Source organism: Haemaphysalis longicornis, unplaced genomic scaffold (assembly GCF_048455015.1).
Source record: "Haemaphysalis longicornis isolate Haplotype H1 unplaced genomic scaffold, Haemaphysalis longicornis Haplotype H1 scaffold_1, whole genome shotgun sequence".
Lineage (NCBI taxonomy): Eukaryota > Metazoa > Arthropoda > Arachnida > Ixodida > Ixodidae > Haemaphysalis > Haemaphysalis longicornis.
The window spans coordinates 312,804,497-312,821,134 of record NW_027526203.1 but is presented as its reverse complement, the minus strand read 5'-3'; the positions used below and the strand labels follow the sequence as shown (position 1 = coordinate 312,821,134).

Below are 16,638 nucleotides of genomic sequence, written 5' to 3'. Positions count from 1 at the left end.
TAACAAAGTTGGGAAATGTGGCTTTCCAATAATACCAATAGCGCGCCATTATTGAACCTCAACGAACAGTATTTTTCAGTTTTGTGTGTTGTGGTTCATATTTTCGTGTCCGCATTTCATTCGACCATGACTGTACTGTTGCGAAGCCTATAAGGTCTGCAGGTGGCGCGCATGGAAGCGCCAGTGTTTACACGCTCCGTGACCCGCTGACAGCGGGTCACAAAAATGACCCCATTTGAACTGGCGCGCCCGAGTCGATTTTATTGCAAAACGTTCTTTTCCAACCAGTCACAGGGGAAGGGGGACGGATGATGTGTCGCGGTAGAGACTGAACAGGGATACTAAGGCTGGTGATGCCTGCGACCTGGAGAGATTGGGTCTTGAGGAGGCGATCGCCGGTGCACCAGCTCGGATGACTTGAGCAGGCCGAGCATGGCGTCGGAGCGGTTAGCCAACTTAGCCGTCTGAGTGGTTACGAGCTGCGACAAATTCTCCAGCTCAACCGTGTTGCGGTTGCTGATGTCGATGATGGCCTGCTGGGCGCGCAGTATGCGCTCCTGCGTGTCGCTCGTGGCCACCTCGGTGTCGGCATCGGGACCCGCACTGCGGCCGCCCTGGTTGCACTTGTTGGACTGCACGCTCAGCTTGTTCATCAGACCCTCCAGGATGGTCAGCTTTGTCTCTAGCCGGAGGCCCAACAGCTTCAGGTCCAGAAGGTCTTGGGACCTGCACAGATGAATATGCACTCTGTTGACTGCAAGTTATACTGTAGACTGCGAGTTCAAGTTTCGCGAAGTTCGCAAAAATAATAGTTCGCAAAGGGGAAGGGTCGTTCAATTGTAATTGGAATGAATGCCTTCAGTAAAGTCCAACATCTTCCTCATTATAAAAGCTTAAATACGTGCACGCGGGCGCACGCACCTGCGTGGCGTGCACGTAGCACATGTGGGGCGTAATGGTGCGAAATAATATCCATTAGGTGATAGCATTTTTAAAATAAAATTGCTCCACGTCTGTTTGATAAAACAGTTCTCTACCCGCGGTGAGTTTTCGCGTATTTATGATACGTATAGCGTATGCACAGTGGAATAGCAAAACCACTTGCAAGTTCTCGTCCGGTTTCCGACTTTCTAATGGGCTTCTACAGCAGTATGGCAGGGGCGTAGACAGGGGAAGGGGGTTTCGGTGTCAGAACACTCCCCGAAATTTTATGAGCGCTGCATCCCTACCTTCCCCTTCTTTTCAGCCTTTTCCGCCTATATTGTATACGCTATTTACACACCGAATCGATACCCTACAATTTCAGAACAAAAATAAGAAGGATTCCGTATTTTAAAGCGAGTAAACGACTAAAAGTTGGTTGGGGCGCAAGATCTCTTTCTTCTTGCTTTTCTTTGTTTTTTACCGGTGGGGTATAACACCCCCAGAAAAATATTTCTGGCTACGCCGCTGCAGTATACTAATGCCCTTGAAAACAGGTGGTAACTAGTGTTATAATATGCGTAACTTAAAACGAATTACATGACGTTTGCCCGGTAAATTGACTCCATACCAGTGCAGAGTCTCTTTCACTCATTTCCGTAGATCATCGGTCGGCAATCTGCGGCCTGGGGGCCGCATGTGGTCCCCGGCACGACGTCAGAACCCCTCCCCCTCTCGCCTTGTCACTTCCTATCTGAAGGTTGACATGGAAGTTCTGACCTCAAATGGGGTGACACAGGAACAAAAAAGATCGCTTCCTGTTGACATTGCCCCGCATCTTCACACTTAGCTAGATAACGTCATCACTTCCTTTCTTTGCACAGGTCCCAAAAAAGTGGACCCAACTTCAATCTTCACATTAAAAAAAAACCTCAAAAATAAACATGATTTGTATTCCAGTTTGGACATTATTGTCAATTCGCCACATTTTTTCTCAAGGAACCCTCCCCCTCCCCCCGATTCGCCCGCTTGCGGCCTGAAGATCCAACAAGACGGAAGAACCACCGAGTCGGAAGATCCAATCGATCACGTGATGAGTGACACGAAAGATCAAGCAAGAAAAAAAATCTAATCGAGCCTAAATATCCACCGAGACGGAAGATACACCGAGTGAGAAGATCCAATCGATCCTTAAGATCCACAGAGTCCGATATCTACCGAGACAGAAGATCCAGTCGAGCCTGAATATCCATCCAGATGAAAGGCCCACTGAGACGAAAGGTTCAACAATGCGACAGGTCCACTTGTGTACTCAAGGCACTTTCTGTTCCTTCTGATAAAGCGTATAGCGATGGGTGTGACTAAATTTGCCAAACTTTAGCACACAAAGACTAAATGAGCGTTCTGACAGTTTACTTGGTCGTATGCATGCAGGACAGTTTTTCGTCAATGTAAGCTGTTGCACATGAGCGTTTGTACCGCGAGGCGCTGGTCAATTTCACAAAAATCTTTTTTTCACAAAACGTTTATTGAAACCCTTCCCTATTGTTTCAATAAACGTTCTCTCTCTCTCTCTCTCTCTCTCTCTCTCTCTCTCTCTCTCTCTCTCTCTCTCTCGCAAATACAAATAATAAAGTTTTATTCTGAGTGCTGAAACTCATCGGGGTCTAATCCATTGAGTTCCCCACAGTGCAGTCGCATCATTAAACACACATGAAGATTAGGGCCAGAAAATCACAAGATTTCGATAATTACCCGCAGGCTAAAAAATGAACTTATAATCACGCGAATTTCAAATTACTTTTTGAGACTCCTGCGGCTTGGTTGTCGCCGCAAGCTCTTGGACGAACAATGGATGGCGCCCCATTACATCGTTACTAAACACCAGTTGGCAAGAAATTGATGCTGGGCTCTCAAAAACCAATGGAAGGCGTACCTCATGAGTAGTAACGAACTAAAATGTGTCCTCATTTGAAATGAGACGTCACAAATAGTGTATGATTATACCGATTCGCAAATTACTTCGGTAATTTGCAATATTTGTAAGTATTTAATATTGTTAAGGTAATCGAACTTCCATATGCATGTTGATGTGTACGGATAACATCACTGGTGGCCTGCGTATATTCATGGTAATCCCAGCTATCGAGAAGAAAAAAAGGTCCCGTTTCGCGTCCCATCTGGGGGCTGGAAGAATTTCGTCCGTATTCCGCAGCGTTCGGCCAGCACTTTTTACGCAGGCATTGCCGTCCGCCCAACCATCGCATACGTGCTCAGTCGTCTTAAAGAATGCTTTAATCAAACGCCACCTCAGCAATGCTACCACAAATATGCGTCTTCGTTTTTTGCCAGTAATGGACAAAATGATCGCGAAACCTTCTTTTGGAGCCGCAAAGAAATGAATAGACAGGCTGCCATCGAGCCGCCGTCCTAACACCGTGACAGTCTGGCTGGGAAATTGAGGCCCGAGAGCAACACTTTTGTCGAAAGGGTGGCGTAATTTGAATGCACTCTCGCCTTCCAGGTAAATATACTGACACGATTTAACTTACTAGGTTCCTTAAGAGAATTAAGCAATCAATGCAAAATGGAACTAAGACTTCCATGGGCTTTATCTATTACTGCGTTGAGACCGGTATAATCGAAAGGCGGCACACGGAAATGGGTAATTTCTGGTATTTACAAACACTTAGGCTCCCACATTGGATGTGTGAAATTATTTGAATCGTATAAAGGCTACAAGTCCACTCCCAGAAAGGTACCTAAATTATAATTGAAAATGGCAATGTCCATATTGAGCAAGTACGTAAATGTTCAGTTTTTACTTATCCTTGTTTTAGTGCTGCACGTGTGCATGCTACGGGAAGAAACTTGAGTTTGTTCTTAGGGAAATATTCTTTTTTGATATGCGGACGGAGCGTTGTTCCTAAGTGGAAATAAACAGCTCTCGCTTGCACAAACATGCACAGACACACACACACAGGAATAAAGCAGAATTCTGTGCATCCGCAGCGAATCTGTTGTGGGCTTTCCCCAGTCAATACGAGAGTGATGTCCCATTTCTCATGAGCTAGCCGTTTCATCTATGTGAAAATTCTGTCCGGAAATAGAGTTCCTGACCTCGTGGAACGTTTTCGGCAAAAATCATAAATGCCTGGAGTATATATTATTTTAAATAAGCATTTAATTACACCAAGTTATATATTCTCAGGTGAAGACGTAGACGTTCTCGCTACGATGTTATTGAATTAGGAATTGAAGGTGGTAGTGGAGAGCTTCGGTCGTTTATATATAATACGAAGGACCTGAATATCCAACGAGATGAAAGGTCCACGGAGAAGGAAGATCCACTGTGAGATATTTAGTCACATTAGATCTTTCGTCTAGTTAGATCTTTAAGCACTGAATCGATTTGCCGCCCGGTCCCCGCCGTGTCGCCTTGATGCAACTTGGTTGGCCCTCCGTCTCACTAGGTTGCCGACCCCCTGCCGTAGGCGATAATCCCTCACGGTTTAATGTGAATTATATAGCGCCACTTCTCCCACAGCCCTTCTGCGGCACCGTTGAGTTCGGGTAAACGATTGTAAGTCAGTTTTAACTCGAATTACCTAAAATGAAGTTACCGCATAGTTTACAACTACGGTGCACCATAACGCATCCGAGGTTCATTGCGTTAATTAACGCAGAAATGTGATACAGCATGACGTTAAAACGATCATGATTTTGCACCTCGTACCCGATTGGTGCCAAGTTCGGCCCACATAGACGTATACGGAGGTCCCTCAGGGAGATAGCAAGAGTATATTCATTTCAGAGGTCCTACCACTCGGGATGAGTATGGTCGAAATTGGACCAAGATAACTAATAGTATACGCAAAGGTGACTGCCAACTGAAGGTTTATTGATTTCAAGCGCGTCCGAAAGACATATAGCGCCACATTTAAACTACCGGCCATGGTGGCGTAGTGGCTAAGGCGTTGTGCTGCTGAGCCCAAGGACGCGCGGTTCAATGGAAGCCGCGGTGGCGGCTTTACAGATCGAGGCGAAAAGCGAAAACGCCCCTGTGTCCAGATTTCGGTGCACGCTGAAGATCCCCAAAAGGTCAAAATTAATCTGGAGCCCTCCAATACGGCGCACGCACCTCATCGTCCAAGTGTAGCTTTGGCGCATTACACTCCCAAAATTTGGAATAAAAAAAAAAAAATTGGCACAGCTTGCTCCAGTAACGCAAGGCTGGAGAAACAGCGGATTGAGGCTAAGTGAAGTCACGCAAAGTTCTCACCGGGCCGTTCCGATCGCTCCCCACACTGACAGCGGATCCCAGGGGAAGGGATCAGCCGGACCCTAGCAGTGCAAAGCCATTTTGGACGGCAATGTAGAGCAAAGACCACTAAAGTATGCACAGTGTTTTATTCGGTAGCAATCGGCGTCATCCCTTGCGTCGTCGTCCGACGACGACGAAGCGGCTTCGGCGCGATACTCGTAGTTGGATCGCAGCCGTTTCCTATGTCATCGAGCAGCGACACGACGGCATTCGCGCTGCGCTTCTTCTGCCTCCCTCAGGAGTTACCTACTTCCTCGGCCGACCCATGTTTTGCAGGCGTGTAAACGGTGTGCTCGGCGCAGTCACGAGGCAGTGTGTTTCGCCGAAGCGGCGACACGAATTCGTCGCGTCGGCGCAGTGACGTCATAGCTAGGCGAGGCTTGACTCCGCCTACGCAGCTGCGCGAAGGTCGTGCAGGGCGCCTCGCGCCGGATGAGTTTTAGTTGCTGTCCTCACTGATGCCGTTGTGCGCCAATACGCCCTGCAGGAAAGCCAAATTCCTCTGACGACCATGATGATGATGAATGATCGTGGGTGAAGTGAAAGAAAAAAGCGCTTCCCGTGGCCGGAATCGCACTTGGGTCCCTCGCGTTATGAAGCCGGCGTCTATCCGATCACTCCATTTCGGTATTTTTTTTTATTGCCGCTCCATTGCGACATGGTCGAAGCAAACACCAAGCAGCAGGTACCGATTCGCGCCGTACACCCCAACCCAAAGGTTAGGCCCACGGAGTGAACACCTGAGAGTTGCTCAGGGTATTATACAAAAAATGGCAGCATCTCCACTCCGTGGATGATGGCGAGGGTGCGGAGTACGGGGACTCGAAATGTCAGCCAAGTTGCGCCCCGAGTGACATCCGATTTGCGCCCCAACCGTCATTCGATTTGAGCCGTGAGTTGCTCCTCGATTATTCCCAAAATGAAACTGCAACTCACGGCTCAAATTTAATTTCGCTTGATTTTCGCTTGATGATGGTGCTCGCACGGATGGACGCGGACGGACATTGGGAGGTCCTAAGGTACTCTGCACTGTTACAGGCGAGGGAGTAAGCCGTTTGACTTTCAGGTACTAACTCACGGTCGTAGCCCAATGGGTAAGACCACGGACACTAACTCTGTTATGTTTGCCAGACACAGGCTCGAATCCTGCTGGTGCCCATGTGGTTTTTTGCGATTGCAAATGCTGTATGCGCGCGGACGCGGATGGACATTGTGCGGTCCTAAGGTACTCCGCACCTAAAAGTGGTGCGTACCTCAAGAGTAGCATATATATATATATATATACTCGCAGTGTGCGATTGACCAACCGAAGAATCCCTCGCGAGGAAGCTTCGCGCTGAACAATCGGAGCGCGTCGTTAGACGTATGGGTGCATTTTTTTTAAAATTTTTTTTTTGCTAACGCCACTGACCAAACTCAAGTTAACGGTATAGGCAACCGGTTTTTGTCGAGTATATTTTCTTTATCCCAAATGAAAGGGAATCACTTAAAACACCTTAATTCGAAACAGTCTTGCTGATAGCTCCGTAGAACTTTTGAAATCGGGCCTTTTATGCCTACCAGCCATACGCGTCCGGCCAAAAGGAATACCGGCAACCATCACAGTGAGCCGTGCGGCGACATATTTTTACCTGCACGTGAGATTAAAAGAGGGCTTTAAAAACTTTGCCCCGGCTAAAACGACGATTGTGTTAAACCTTTCATATTCCTTCGTGCGTTTTTTTGAATCACTGGTTGAAATTGACGGAATTGTTCGGACACGTAACGTAGTGTCATGTTTACACGCCACATGGCGCCACCTTTTAGATTTAAAAAATGTTAGTGCAAAATTGACATTATTTCAGCCTATTTATTTAAAAATTCCTTGCGGTTACCCCGGAATATAAAACGCCGGCTTTCACATGAGTTAGACGACATGCACTCCACAAAAAAATCGGTTGTCTGTCCCTTTAGAAGTTATCCGCGGTAGGAGTGCGAACAATTAAAAAAAAAACATGAGCGTTTATTTTGCCACAGGGTAGATAAAGGGGGTGAGTTTATGATGAGGAAAGTGGATTAGATGAACATGAAAACGTTCGCTTCGCGGATGAAGTCTAGGAGGGAACAATGATGGGGCCTATGTACCCACGCGTTGCTGCCGATGCGTCGTCTACGCGGAGGCCCGTCGCCGCAAGATGCGGATATAGGGACAATCCGCCAAAACAACAAGAGAAGGCAGCGTCGCTTCAAAATTCTCGAACACTTATAAATACATATACAATTTAAACTAATACAAATACTCGTGTTAATAGGCTTTCAATGAGTGAATAAATGTTTCAGCAGCTTTAATAAGTGGATAAATGTTCCAATAAGTGAATAAACGTTTCAGCAGCAGAATGAACGGGACCAGGACACGTATATATACGTGTCCTGGACCCGTGACCTGCGTGACCAGGATGCGGGATCAAATCATCAAGTCGTAGTTTAGTAACATCATTTGATGATTTGATTGTAGGGTTTAACGCACCGACGCAACGCAGGCTATGAGGCGCGCTGTAGTGGAGGGCTCCGGATTAATTTTGACCACCTGGGGATCTTTTAACGTGCGCCGAAATCTCGTACACACGGGCGTTTTGGTTTTCGTCTGCACCAGAAAAGCGGCCGCCGCGGCCGGGAATCGAACCCGCGTCCTCTTCTACACTAAGAACCGCCGCATTAGGAAAGTTTAGTGGCAAATTAAAATTATTTCCGTGAATTTGTTTTAAATTGCTTGTGGTTACCGCACTATATAAAACGCTGGCTTTCATATGGGGTCAGAACATATACTGGACAATAATCGGTTCTGTGTCCCTTTAAATAGCTGCGCTGTTAAAACACGTTTAAACTGCACAAAACAGTTGTCCTAACATAGCTACTAGTCAAGATAGCGTTATCTGTGCCATCTTTCTGGAATACGGAATGATATGGCACGCGCATGCCCTTGCACCGTATACGCACGACGTGCGGCCGGTTTAACATCCCTGCGGTGATCCTGGGGGATTAGTAGTGTCACTAGAAAAGGCTATCTGCACTCTTTTCTCCTATTGTTCCGTGCCGCGGCCACGATCATTGGTCAGTTCGCATCACGTGATCTTTGTTTACACTGCGACGCTTCACGGGCGCCGACATTTTGTTGTTTATGCGTTTTGTATCGGTCAACTCTGGTAGGCTTAGCTTGTCCTCCCTGCTCTGCGGCTGCGCGCGATTGACGTCGCTCCGAATGCGAATAAAAAATAACGCGTGTAGCAGCATTTCAGCAGCAGAAGTGTGTCCAAAGATGCCGTTTTGCTACATCTTCGGTATTGTTGTTAACAAAGGACCCGGTAGAAGATAGCGGCGAGGACGTAGAAGCCCCAATCTCGCAACACTGATAAAACCCAAAATGGCCGCCAATGCTGACTTGCGTGCCTGAGTGGCGGTACCCTTTTTACCCTATCTAGTGACACTAGTGATTAGCGTGTTTCCTTGGGCAGTCACTCCCTTATAAAGCTATTTCATTGGTGTACCACTCGCCGCAACTAAACAAAGCCGCATCGCTGCAACAGAAAGCGTTTTGACAATTTGCTATCATTTTATTCTGTTTTAATGTATTCAACGGCTAGTCACTTTGACTTTTTATCTGTTTGGTCGATAACCGAGTCGCTACTTTTTTTGAGCAGAGTATATCGGCAACGCTTAGGCACATCTTCGCATCAAACTTATTTATGTATACATTTTTAATAATATGAGACAACAAGCAACCGATACGCACAAATCCCTAAATTGTGTCGTTTCTTTCTGCGTCTACACTGCACACTCTTCCTCAGCACTTTCAAGGTAGCCGAAAAGAGGGGACACCCCGTAAGTATATGTGCAAACTAGCTGAACTCCCTTCCTCTCCGTGTAGATAACGCGCCCTCTATTCAGATTTATTTATGACGTTCTTCTCCCGCTTCCCCCAATGCGCCCCCCCCCTCCCCCCCTCCATGCACGCACGCTAATAATGCGTTACTGCTGCGACTCAATGTTGTTCGATTCAATTGAATTTTGGGGTGTTACGCGCCCCAGCCACACCCGGGCTATGAGGACTACAGGGGAGGTCTATGAATTCATTTATACTGCATGTGGATCTTTAACTTGGGCGGAAATAGCTACACACGGAATTTTTTTTTTGTTTCTCGCCTGCATCAGAAAAGTGCGGATCGCGGGCGGGATCGCAACCCCCCCCCCCCCCCCCCCCTTTTCCCGCTCCGTCCTCGTGCCCATCAGCACGCATTAGCTAGTAAGACAGTAAGACACCGCGGAAGTGCGGTGGTTTCGTAGAAAGCACAATTTCCCCACATCAAGAACATTGTCCACAATGTTGGCATAAGTTAGAGGCGTAGTCAAACAAGTTCCCATGAGTTCAGTGCATGCAAGGGCGCATTGTACTACGCCTGCGGATATATATATATATATATATATATATATATATATATATATATATATATATATATATCTTAACTTCATCAACCATAGTAAAGAATAGAGCCTAACCACACCCCTTTGCCTCCTTTGGCGTTGTAGACTGCCGACCTATGTTTCTGTATATATATATATATATATATATATATATATATATATTCTGCATGCCTTCTATATTTTTCTTTCGGGGGTTGGATAAGTGTGGTTCACGTTAGGAACTCAATTTTGACGTGTCGCTATGCTTCTTGGAGCTGAGCTGGCTTTAGCTGCAATAATAATAATTTTACACTACCTTATAGGCACGACACGTTCGGTTCTTCGTTTGCCTTGGTGACTAATTTTCCACGCGTAAATATGTTGTCGTTAGAGCACAGCGCGTACGCGGCTTCAGAATCTTGTATTACCGCGACTATCGCGATCTGGACATAGAGCCCTTCATTGGCAAGAAATCGCTGTAGAATACGTGGCTTGGCAGCAGTGGCCATCGCTCGATAGAGATCTATAAGGTCATTCGCGTGCTCAAGGGAACGGTCGGAAGCACGCCCTCCAATCTCCCCATTGAGTCGCGTGCTGGCGCGGCGTGCGTCTGTGTACGGCATTTCCAGGGCGATGTTTTATTTTCATCGAACGTTACCAAACACGCGAGGCGTTCGTTTGTGCAAAGGGATCGCGTGATGGCGTGCGTACTGCGTTGACTCGAAGAATGAGGCACGCATGTGTCCGTCCTGGGGCCCTATTCGCGACTTCGCGAATTTTCTGTTAATTCCCCATCTTGACCGGAAGCGTTTTCGTATAGGCTCTTAGTAGCGTCACGTGCTTCCGGCTGACAAAATGGCTGTGTGTGCATTCACAATTTCGGCATTTCACGATGTTTACGACACCAGTTATAAAGCCTACCTGTTTTTTTGGCTTCTCGTGCGTATTTATCGCTGGCGTTGAAGAACTACCGAAAAAGGTATCTTAGAGGACAATGCACTTTTCAGTTGCTCTTCTACAAAACTACGTAGAAGTGGTCAGGCTGTTCCCCAAAGGGCAATTCTGAAAATCCTTGGGCTCTACGTAATGCACAATCGCGCAAACACCAAGTACTCGACACAGCTCGCTTCTCAGGTGAATCAGACTATCCCCCTCATTCTCAAAATTGCTGCCCACAACAAGGGGATCAAAGAACGAAACGTATCCGGCTTATACAGACATTTGAGCTCACCCGTACCGCCTGCACTCTCCCCTATCTCTTGCCCTAGACCACGGAACTCCCTAAAGTCAACTGCCTCATTGGAAAAATTCACAAAACGTTGCTACAAATCCCTCAGAGCACTACAACTGCCAAACTCAAGAAACTCGGCATTTACAGTACGGCGGAGGCACTCATAGAAGCCCACCTCATCGGCCAGCTAAGCAGGCCACAGCCAGACAGTCTACGCCTATAGGTCGCACCATTCTTGCTATTCTTAACCTTAATGCCCCTATTCCCTGTGACGACAGGCTCCCGGTCCCATGGCGCCCTCACTATCCACCCTTTACCGTGCAATATGCACCCCGTTTTCAACAAACAGCGCAGGGAACAGCGGGCACGAGTGCTTGCAGAGAAATACCCCATGATCCATCCAACTACGGTTTACGTGGACGCAGCCAGCTACCGACGGCAGGACGCGTACGCTGTCGCACTCTCTTGAACAGTTCGCACCACCAGCCGACTTGCTCAGGCGGAAGAGGCAGCAATCGCCCTTACACACAGGCCACGCCTTCCATTGTCATATCGGACTCGAAAACGGCCATTCTAAGTTACGCCAGTGGCATGACCTGGCCGCAGCAGGCACTCGGAATTCTCCTCAAAAATCCTCCTACCACCCGCCGCGGTGGCTCAGTGGCTAAGGCGTTGCGCTGCTGAGCACGAGGTCGCGGGTTCGATTCCCGGCCGCGGCGGTCGCTGTTCTGATGGAGGCGAAAAGCAAAAACGCCCGTGTGTACGAGATTTCGGCGCACGTTAAAGATCCTCAGGTGGTCAAAATTAATCGGGAGCCCTCCACTACGGCGCGCCTCATCGCCTGCGTTGCGTCGGCGCGTTAAACCCCACAATCAATCAAATCAAAAATCCTCCTACCGTCTCCATCGATTGATTGGTTGATTGTAGGGTTTAACGCGCCGACGCAACGAAGGCGATGAGGCGCGCCGTAGTGGAGGGCTCCGGATTAATTTTGACCACATGGGGATCTTTATCGTGCGCCGAAATCTACCGTCTCCATCGAGCTCATTCAGACTACAGACCACATTGAAATGGGGGAAGCAAGGCCGCCCGAGAGCTCACCGTCCGAGCAGGCCCTAGCCTCGAACCCTTTCACAGAGCCCTATCAGCTCGAGGCGGTCTCTTAACCTCTTAACCTTCAACAACATCACGGCACACTACCGCCTCGATCTCAGGCCACGAGCTCAATCCTGCCCACCCGCATTAATCGAACGCCGAGGAATGGCTATGGCGACTTGTGCAAAAACCATGCCCTACTTCCCTTGTCACTACCGCCTGCACCGTATTTATCTTACCACCGACCCCGCAACCACTGGATTGCGCTGCCTGTCCCCTCACCCCTATCCCCCTCACGAGACGGTGGCCATTGGGCTGAGGCGCTGGGCAGCTCCAACCTGATTGTCCAACGGGTAGCCACGGCGAAAGCTGTTGCGGTCACCGGTACACCGGTCACCACACCCCCCTAAGGGGCATTTAAAGGCTCAATAAAACGTTTGTTTGCATCCCTTTCTCTACAAAACTACAGCGTGCGTAACGCATAAAGGTCATTCCCTCTTTGTGATTTGACTGGCTGCCACCTCGTGACGTATTAAGACTACGCCACACGTTAGCAACTATTTGCGGAAGTTCAAGTGGATTTACTTCGTAGTAAATCATTTTTGGTCCCAAAACGAGGCGGAAATTTTCACCAGCCTTAAGAGCAGTGAAATATTTCAGAAATTTGCAGCAGCAGCAACAGCAGCCATTTCCCGTGAGGTTCATTTAAAACGGTTCACTATATCAGCTTTCAGGGCCAGCAGCCGATTGATCCAAGTTTAGTATCTGTAGCGGGAGGCTTGAGCAACACTGCACTGTCAATGAAATTAAGAAAAAAATGCCGTACTCTTCCGAAGCGTTGTGTCAACTTCGATGCTCAGTCAGCTGCCTTTACGTAAACCAAGGGTGCAACTGCGTATTTTTTCACAAATAATTTATATAAAAAAAGACTGCACTTGGAAGTATTTTTCAAACTTTTACTACTGAGAATGGCACACAATTCATAAATGCACATCACCAACATTTTATCGTAAATTGGCGTGAAATGCTTATAAAAACGTTGTCACATCCATTGACGACAATGTGTTCTTGCTTTCGGTGTCTAAAAAAATGCAGAAGAAAACAAAGCAGAAGTGCGTGGGTTTCTTTTGTTTCCTGTACTGGTGAGCTTCTTGGATACTGAAACCGGTGTGCAGGCCAAACTACTGGAGTTTTTTTTGCACAAATTGACAGGACAATTAAGACCTGTGGATATCATTACCTCCTCATAGTTATTGAGGAGCGTTGACTGCAAAACAAAGGTTAATTTTGGTTTCTGTGCGGACAACGCCAACGCAAACTTCGGTGGCGCGGGAAGATAGGGCCCAATAACGTCTGGAGGAAGCTGCAAAAGGAAAGACTTCTGTGAAGCTGAGCGCCCAGCACTGAGAGTATTTTCAGAAGGCTTCGAGATCTATGGTCATATTTTCTCGCTTAATGAAAATGTCCGATACTAGCCAGAGAGCAATGTTGAAAAAAAAAAAACAAAAAAAAAACAGGTACTTTTTTCATCAAAGCAGGTGCTTGCGGGACAGAAGCTGCATCTCCCACGATGAGCATGCAAATATGTTTTCGTCGTTAGGAAAGAATCACGATTCCTGACATCTAACGTCAAGCGCGGGTAACATTAAGGAGGGCGAGTTACTCATTGTTGTGTGGGCCTTCTATAAACCTACGTACAATACCTCGATAAAGGGAAGGTGAAAGGAAGTGCCCGAATGGCGAAACCTTCGAGAGCTTCCGTCAGTCATTGAGGTCGCCGCAACACAAATTTATGAAGACGTTTGTTCCATCAGCGTGTCCTTGCAAAGAAAAGCATTGAAAAAAATCGGAGGCTGGAATTCGTTGTCGCGACTACGACGCCTTCGGTAAAAGGAAACGACCTCTATTTACATTACATCACACACAGAAGACGTCCGGTCACCACCATCGTTCTTCGTCGTCTTCTTCTACTAACATTTGCGATCACTATGTCCTTAAAGGAGCCATGAAGAGAAAATACAACTTCGTTTAATTTGAAAGAACTAGGATTCAGTATCTCACTCAGCTCCATTACAGCCACAAAAGATGTTTTTTTAACGAAAAAAAAGCAAGAAGTATTTAAAAACTTTCAAATTTTGCGCCACGGTGACGTGTTATGAACAAGAATGACGTCATACGGGCCAACAATAAAACATAATTTTCAGTACGTTAACTGCACGTTAGCATTCAAGTGATGCGGTAAAATGGAACTAGAGGCCCCATTACAGACGTCCAGTCATGTGTCGTCGCGACAGGTCAGTTAGGCGGCCGCCAATCGCACAAACAAGGTTCCGTGACGTCATAGAAAAGTTGCGGGAAATTGGCTAGGGGGTCGCGACTGCTTCACACGTTTTCCTTAATATCTCCGTTATTTGTTCGAAGATTGCGATGATATTGGTATCATTGTTATCGGGACAAAACAGTCTTTCTAATAAACCCAACTTGTATTTTGTCTTCATGGCTCCTTTAAGAAAAAGGGCCCGTCTCCCCGCGAGGGGGACTCGAGTAAATGCGTCGCATAGGGGGTGGGTGTATTACGTTAACGTTTAGTGTTTGGGGAGTTGGTGGTAGTGAATGCGTTGTATCAGCAGCTTCTTGACGTAGTTTGAATGAGTTAAGGATATAAGGCGCGTTCGTAGCCTTTCATTCTGTGTCGGTTTTGTGGCGCAGTGGGAAGAGCACCATGCACCTCGCGTTCCGCCCACAGGTAGTGAATGCGTTGTATCAGCAGCTTCTTGACGTAGTTTGAATGAGTCAAGGATATAAGGCGCGTTAGTAGCCTTCCATTCTGTGTCGGCTTTGTGGCGCAGTGGGTAGAGCACAATGTACCTTGCGTTCCTCCCGCAGGGTCGTGGGATCGAAACCAGGCGCCGGTAAGTATTATTTTTTCATATAGTGTAGGGGGAGGGGTGCGGACCTGTTGTTGAGAGCGAGCAGGGTAGCGTGATGCGGGAGAGGAGGAGTGGGGGAGATGGCGCACCTGGAACGGCTGTTGCGGACGCCGAGGCACGCCAACGCCGACAACGCCGGGTGACATCGTGAGTTAAAGAAATGCTCTGCATTTAAAAAAGACTCAGCAACTTCCCCCCACGTCGAAAAAAAAGATAAAGCAGTGGATTCGGAGGTGTCATCGTTGCACCAGTCCTTGCGCTTGTACTTCCAACAGCGGCGGGGCTTCCTGCATGGTTCTTTCCCAGTAGTTCTGGAGAAACGGTAGCCTCGTGAAAGCTCTTGTGTCTGTACTTCCAGAGTTGAGATTAGCTGGGCAAGCATTTCTATGGTTGTCGTCGTTTACATCATCTTCCATCAGAGGTTGGGCGTTGGCATGGTCGCGGCGATGACCGCGGTGTCTGCGAGGTACGGCTCGAGCGATGAAAATGTCTCGTTCATGTTTGGGTGTCAGATTTGACTCAAATTGAAACCAACGCCTGTGCTTCTTATAAATCCCACCTTCATGCCTTGCCTTCTTTTCCCCTGTAAAATTAGACAGCATCGTCGCAGTTAAGACTTGCTTTGATGAGTCTACCTTCTTGTCAGATCGATACCATAACTTTCTTGGGGACACTTCGTTAGCAGTGATGGCTCCAGTTCTGGCTCTGCCGCTCGTTGACGAAAGTTCATCGGACCAATCGTGCTTTTCCGTGTGGTTGCCCGCACAGTTCCTCTTGTCAGGAAGGAAGAAATTTATTGTCGCTCTGGAGGCCTTCTGATCGAACCTGCTACATTGAAAAGCGATGTGCAGGTTGGTGTTTTAAATGTCAGGGAGCCCTCCATGTTGCTTTGCGGTTTCATTACGGTTATTTCTCTGTAGGTCGGTGCACGGAGATTGAGCGCAGCATGAGGATATGGATCCTTCTCCTCAGGCATACCCTCCTCCCCCTATTTGCAGCACTACCAGAGTAGAAAGCTCACCTACCGCATAAACATAATCGCCCTTTGGCCAGGCGCAAATATAAACACGTTGTCGAGCAGATCTAGCAGTAGCTGCTTGCATCGGGAGCCTGAGCATCATTTTTAAACACTTGCGAGCTATGACGTACCGCTTCGAGGCATCGTAAGTACGCATATAATTGGGCTATGAGGTAATTATTAACACAGTGCGTTATCGCGCGGTGTGAGAACACTTTTAAAGGCGCTGCTGTTTATAAGGCAGGCCCGCACTCCCAAGCAAACTACGCGTGCGTTCCAAAGTAAACAGCTCTCATTCGTCGTCGACACTGGATCCCGTTTCGACTTATTTATCTGGTGGCATTGATGCGTTCACAGAAGTTTAAGAAAAGGTAACAGGAAGAACAGCACGCACCTAATCATGTCGAAACGTCGGCAGTAGTGCGCATACAAGCCCAGCACTGGCGGCGGCTTGTGGCCCCCCTACGACGGGTGGCGCCGCTAGCGAGATATTTTGTCCCTATATCAACCTCCGGGCGCAGTTTCGTGACCAGAAAAGCATTGAAAGATTCTGGTCGCAGTTTTGGTACTTGACACGGGAGCGGCTAAAAATTTCTTCGGGGCACTTAGTTCTGATTTCGTGGTTTGAAGGTCAGAACCTGGCGATACCTATCAAAGACTTCCATCGTGTTGGCGTACCTTC

At 47.6% G+C, this 16,638-nt stretch overlaps 1 protein-coding gene across 1 annotated transcript in view; it reads right to left on the bottom strand.

The window, feature by feature from the left end:
• Positions 1–241: 241 nt before the first annotated feature.
• Positions 242–16,638, bottom strand: part of LOC144150086 (uncharacterized) — a 38,462-nt gene continuing 22,065 nt past the window's right edge. Inside the window, exon 2 of the mRNA XM_077681900.1 lies at positions 242–726. Within this exon, the coding sequence (XP_077538026.1) occupies positions 342–726 (385 nt within the window). The 3' untranslated portion in view covers positions 242–341. The remainder of the gene's footprint in view (positions 727–16,638) is intronic.